The sequence below is a fragment of the Ixodes scapularis genome, unplaced genomic scaffold, assembly GCF_016920785.2.
Source record: "Ixodes scapularis isolate PalLabHiFi unplaced genomic scaffold, ASM1692078v2 PGA_scaffold0__279_contigs__length_252992795, whole genome shotgun sequence".
NCBI classification, from domain to species: Eukaryota; Metazoa; Arthropoda; class Arachnida; order Ixodida; family Ixodidae; genus Ixodes; species Ixodes scapularis.
In genome coordinates, this window is record NW_024609835.1 from 194,720,225 (window position 1) to 194,726,030 (window position 5,806).

At 49.7% G+C, this 5,806-nt stretch overlaps 1 protein-coding gene across 1 annotated transcript; it reads right to left on the bottom strand.

The window, feature by feature from the left end:
• Positions 1-545: 545 nt before the first annotated feature.
• LOC120838383 lies at positions 546-4,192 on the bottom strand. Its single transcript, XM_040208284.3, has 4 exons — positions 2,582-4,192; positions 2,302-2,442; positions 1,391-1,636; positions 546-638 (listed from the first exon to the last, which is right to left on the bottom strand). Exons 1-4 carry the CDS (start codon positions 4,190-4,192, stop codon positions 546-548), a joined length of 2,091 nt encoding a protein of 696 aa, XP_040064218.2.
• Positions 4,193-5,806: the final 1,614 nt, after the last annotated feature.

Genomic DNA, 5,806 nt, shown 5'->3' on the forward strand with positions numbered 1-5,806 from the left:
TGCTTTAGGTGATGCTGTGCTGCCTACTAAATTGTTCTGGCGTAGACGTGCACTTTCACGGAGCACAGTTGTTGCAGTTGGTATTGATTCCGCTGGTCTGTCGCACGTTTCGTCGACACCAAAGTTTCATCAACACTCGTTACGCGAATTGCAAGCTGTAAGGACATTTCATCGCGCGTGTTACCTACCCAGTCCACCCGTTCACGCCGCTTTGTGACGGCGGTCTGCAGCGGCTCATTACCAGAAAAGTGGTTTCACATCGATTTCAGTTCAGCTCGTCGACGGCAGTCGCCAGACCCCGAAGGAGAGGATTTATTCGGACAGAATGCCACTAAAGCAATGCAGCTTCTTTAGTGGTCAGTGTTTCAATGTCGTTGGTTGCGGACACGTTTAACCTTTAAGAACTGTTTATTGAATGCTTAATGACGAGTTACATTGTGGTGCGTACTTCGCGCCCCGCGTCTGATATGCCTCTAATGTGCACTCTGTTGCGCCGCAGTACGCTGTCACCAACTTGCACCTTGTATGATCTATCACCACATTGTTCAGTCACGGTTGCTTTTGTCCACATCCCATCTTTGGTTGGGCGAAATGTTACTTTCTGTCCTTTCTTTAACGGATGAAGGTCTTTGGCTTGTCTGTCGTGGTAAAAAATCATTCTTCGTTTCTTCTCTTGTAATCGCTTACTGGCATTGACAACCCGTGGCTGCAACAGCTTCGTTGTCGTTGGCAGCGACGTTCGTGTACGTCGGCCCATGAGGAGTTGAGCTGGGCTTGCCTTCATGTGTTGCAACGGCGTGTTGCGATAATCCAGGAACGCCATTTGTGGGTCACTATTGCTGTCGCCAGCCTTCTTCAAAAGCATTTTGACGGTCTTCACTGCGAACTCTGCCATGCCGTTTGATCTTGGGTATGCAGGGCTTGACGTTGTGTGCTCAAAGTTCCATTCTACTGAAAACTTGTGGAATGCTTCACAGGCAAATTGTGGGCCGTTGTCCGTGACAAGGACTCTTGGGATGCCATGCCTTGCGAAGTGTGCTTTCAGTCTTCGTATTACATGAGCTGATGTTAGCGAGTTGAGTTGGTCGACCTCCCAGAAGTTGCTGTAATAGTCCACTGTGACTAGCAGGTGTTTGCCTTTGTGCTCCAGTATATCACATCCAACACGCTCCCAGGGGAAGTTGGGTTCTGGGTGAGGCTTTAGTGTCTCTCGCTGCTGTGCTGGTGTATGCTTCTGGCAAATCTCACAAGCTGAGATGTGGTCCTTTATCTCTGCATTCATGCTGGGCCAAAAGATGCTGTCCCGTGCACGTCGCAGAGTGCTTTCAACACCCATGTGTGATGAGTGCAGCTTTTCTTTCATCTCTCGACGTAGTGCTTTTGGTACAACCAGCCGTTGTCCTTTGTACACTATACCGTCTTCCACCACGAGCTCATCTCGGAATGGGAAGTACATTCTGATTTCTGGTGGAATGTTGTTCCTGTCCTGCGGCCATCCTGCCAGGATCACCATTACCAGTTTCTGCAAATTATCATCCTTCAACGTTGCCTTGCGGATCTGTTCTGCAGTTTCTTTTCGCACAGGTAAGTGGTTGATCATGTTGATGTCTTCCAGTTGCTGCTCACAGCCACCGTCCTGCAGAAATGCTCGTGACATTGTGTCGGCCAAAAGAAGTTCTTTCCCTGGTCGGTATTGAATGTCGATATTGTACCGTTGGGTCTGCAATATCATTCCCTGCAATCTTCTCGGGACCTGATCCAGCTGCTTCTTCATGATGGCTTGCAGAGGCTTGTGATCTGTGATCACAGTAGTGAGTCTTCCAAAAGTGTACTGGTGAAACTTGTTCAACGAGAAGACTATTGCAAGCATTTCCTTTTCAATTTGTGCGTAACGTACTTCAGTTGGGGTGAGAGCTCTGCTTGCAAAAGATATCGGCTGTCCCTCCTGAAGAAGTGCAGCTCCTAGACCACGCTCACTGGCGTCGCACTGTATCACAAGTGGTTTCTGTGGGTTGTAGTATGCCAACACCGGTGCCTTTACTACCAAGTTTTTTGCTTCTTCAAAAGCTTCAACTTGCTCCCTCTCCCATACCCATGGTGCATCCTTGATGACCAACTTTCTTAGTGGTTCTGTAACATGGGAGATCTTTGGTAGAAAACGTGCAAGGTAGTTGACCATCCCACAAAAGCGCTGAACAGCATTGACGTCCGTAGGTGGGGGCATCTCTTGAATGGCCCTGACCTTTTCAGGGTCGACTCGCAGTCCTTCTCTCGTCAATAGGTGTCCTAGAAAAGTCATACTTGAACAATGAAGCTCAGTTTTGTCTCTGTTGAGTCGCACGCCAATCTTCTCACACCTTTGTAGTAGGCTTTCAAGCTTTTTGTCATGATCTTGGCGAGCTTCACTTTTAGCTTCTCCAACTCCAAACACAAGGATGTCGTCTGCGACACACAATACACCATCTAGTCCATCCAGCGCTGACTGCAGTCTTTTTTGAAAAATTTCACTACTGACAGCAAGTCCAAATGGAAGGCGTAGCCAGCGGTAACGTCCCATTGGTGTCTGGAAGGTGGTGAGTACACTTGACTCTTCGTCCAAAGTGCACTGCCAATAGCCGTCACGCAGGTCCTGCTTCGAGAAGACCTTGGCTTTAGCAACTTCGGGCAGAATGTCGTCCAAGATTGGCAAGAAGTGTCGCTCTCGCTCCAAAACTTCATTAAGAGCTTGAGGATCAATGCAGATTCTCATATCACCATTTTTCTTCGTGGCAACAACCATTCGGCTCACCCACGGGGTTGGTTCGGTGACACTTTTGATGATTCCCCTTTGTTCTAGGTTTCTGATTGTCTTTTCTAGCTGCGGTTTAACACTCACTGGCACCCGACAGCCTGTCACCGCCTTTGGGCTTGCAGCAGGTTTAGTCACCAGGTGTACAAGTCCAGGTAATGAGCCTAAAGACTGTCCGAAGACGTCGGAGTGTCTTTCCATGATCTGTTCCAGTGCACCCTGTGCACCTGCAGCACTGATGCTGGCAACCAGACTGTAATTCACTGTGATCAGTCCCATCTGCTCGGCTGTCTTTCGTCCGATAAGGGGTCTGAGGTCATCACGCACCACGACAAAGTCAACAATGTGCTTGTGTCCATTAGCAGTGGTTACATTCAACCTCGCCTTGCCGTATGGCACTACCTTGGTACCATTCCACATTCTCAGCGTTGTAGACGTCGGCATTATCTGATCAGGCGACACATTTCTCTTAGTGATGACATTTACAGCAGCCCCGCTGTCAACCTGGAACCTTATTCCTTTTTGGTTCAGATTTAAAGTCGCAAACAGTGGACTTGGTTTGCCGCTTTGCACCATCAGTATTTCATCTGTGTCGTCTTCTGGCTCCAAACTGGCAACAGTCTTGCTGTTTTTACACACAACTGCAAAATGGTTCTGTTTTTTGCATTTGTTGCATGTTTTGTTCCATGCTGGACAAGCATTTCTAGCACGTGCATGATGGCTCCTACGGTACTTACAATGCTGTACTGCTTGATTCGAACTTGTCTTTTTATCTTTTGCTCGGTCAACAGGTGGTAGACGACGGCGTCTGTCTTTCACTGCATGAACTTCCTCAGTTGCTGGTCTGCCTTCCTTGAAGACTTTAAGTTGCAGCTTCGTTGACTCATGCGCTAGACATACCTTGACAACCTTTTCAAGCGACGGTTCATCAAGTCTTAGAATGTCCGCTCGCGCTTTCTCGTCATTCACTCCGCAGACAATCTGGTCTCGAATCATCTTCTCCCTTTCAGGTCCGAAGTTGCAGTCCCGAGTCTTCAATTTGAGATCGGTTAAAAACGTGTCGAACCTCTCGTCGGGGAGTTGTACTCGAGTGCGAAAGATGTAGCGGGAGTATACTTCGTTTTGCTTCGGTAAGAAGTGTGCATCCATAAGCCTCACCACGTGCTCAAAATCATACTCGGGGTGAGGTCTTTCTTGCGTTGCGCTTCCAAAGTTTAGCGTATTATAGATGTCCAGTAGGCTTTGTCCACCGATTGTCAAAAGGAGAGCAACTTGCCTTTCGGAGGATGTTCCACTGACATCCGTAGCTTTCATGTAGAGCGTGAGGGCTTGCTTGAAGGTGCGCCATTGTTCGTCAGCGTTGCTGTCGTTCTCGAACTTCGGCGGCGGCGGGATCCTTTCCATGTCGTCTTCAGTGGCTGCACTAGTGGACGAGCGCGTTGACTTCTACCACTTCTGACACCATGTTTCAATGTCGTTGGTTGCGGACACGTTTAACCTTTAAGAACTGTTTATTGAATGCTTAATGACGAGTTACATTGTGGTGCGTACTTCGCGCCCCGCGTCTGATATGCCTCTGCCTTTGGCCCGGAGGTGGATGGCGCCAAAATACACAGGAGGGTGGCGCCATCTAGCGACATGTCTTGTAACAGTCAGGATAGACTCTTTTCTGTCTGTTTTGTTATATTGTCACGGATGCTTGCTCCAGTCCTACTTTCTATCAATATTTTCCATTCTGGAAAGTTCCAGGCCATGCTCAGCTGTCATTGTATGTTCTGGCGGAGGTGCTGCGCACTTTACCCATAGCCCTTCACTCTGTGTGGACCCTGGCGGCTCCTCAGCCGAGTTGCCCGATAACAAGACACGGGTGGCACATTATCCCGAGGCTTAAACCCCCGGCGAGCCTTGAACCAAGCCCTATCTTGAGCCTGGCAGAAAAACCGCAAGACGAGCGAGTACCACAAGGACAAAACTCGGAAATACACCACGAAGAACTAGAAATCTAAGCCAGTCGCTGCTACCAGCAAGAACCACCGGAATAAGGTCTTTTGCCAGAAAAACCGAAGCTGACTAAGCCAACAATGACAAACGTGTAGCAGCAAACCACGTCCGCTCCCACCACCGTTTGCATGCCCGTCGAACCTCGCACTCTGATGCCTTTTCACGCAAGGTGCATAAGACGTCGAGGGCTGGATTGAACAATATGACCGTGTCGCCCACCACAGTGGGTAGATGGACAACCAGCTCCTGCAGAACCTATACTTCTCGTGGAAGAAACTGCGAGGCACTGGTTTGAGAACCACGAATCCTCCTTAACGTCGTGGGAAGTTTGCAAGATCGAGCTGAAGTGCAAGTTCATCAGCCAAAATTGACAAAAGAGAGCCGAATTCCTGATTCTGTCCAGGACACGGCCCCGATGAGAGCGTCACCACCTTCGGGGAGGATGTTTTGCTTCTGATGGAGCACCCATGCCAACCCTGATGCTACAGAAGACAAGAGGCTAAGAATACCATGTCCCTCATGTGAGGGACGACACCTTCGGCAGCCCTGTCCGCAACCCCACGCCAACAGTCGAAGGGTTCATATTGTCACGGGTGGTGACCAAAAACAATAAATAAACAGAAAGAAATAAACGTTCAATGTGGCGAACTTGTGCCAAAAATAAAAGGGTACAAAAGATACGAACAGAGCGTCGCGGGCGTCGAAGTCGGCGTAGCAGCATAGTCGAACGCTGGGGCGAAACTGACTCCGCTCGCCTTGCGGAATCCCTTATGTACTGTCGTGAGCAAAAGTCTGGATAACACGGGAGCGCCGACCGAATTGCATCGCCGCGCTCCCTGACGGCGGGGCGCCTGGTGCCGAGACCCGCACAATGCGCACGCGCGTCCTTTCTTATCTGCTGGCCCACTCGTTCGCTCGCTTCAACGCGATGCGCTCTTGAGCGACTAAATGGGCGCTAGGTGCCACCCCGGGAACCAAGATTCCGAAAGCCTCGCTCACCGCCCTGGACGAGCTCGC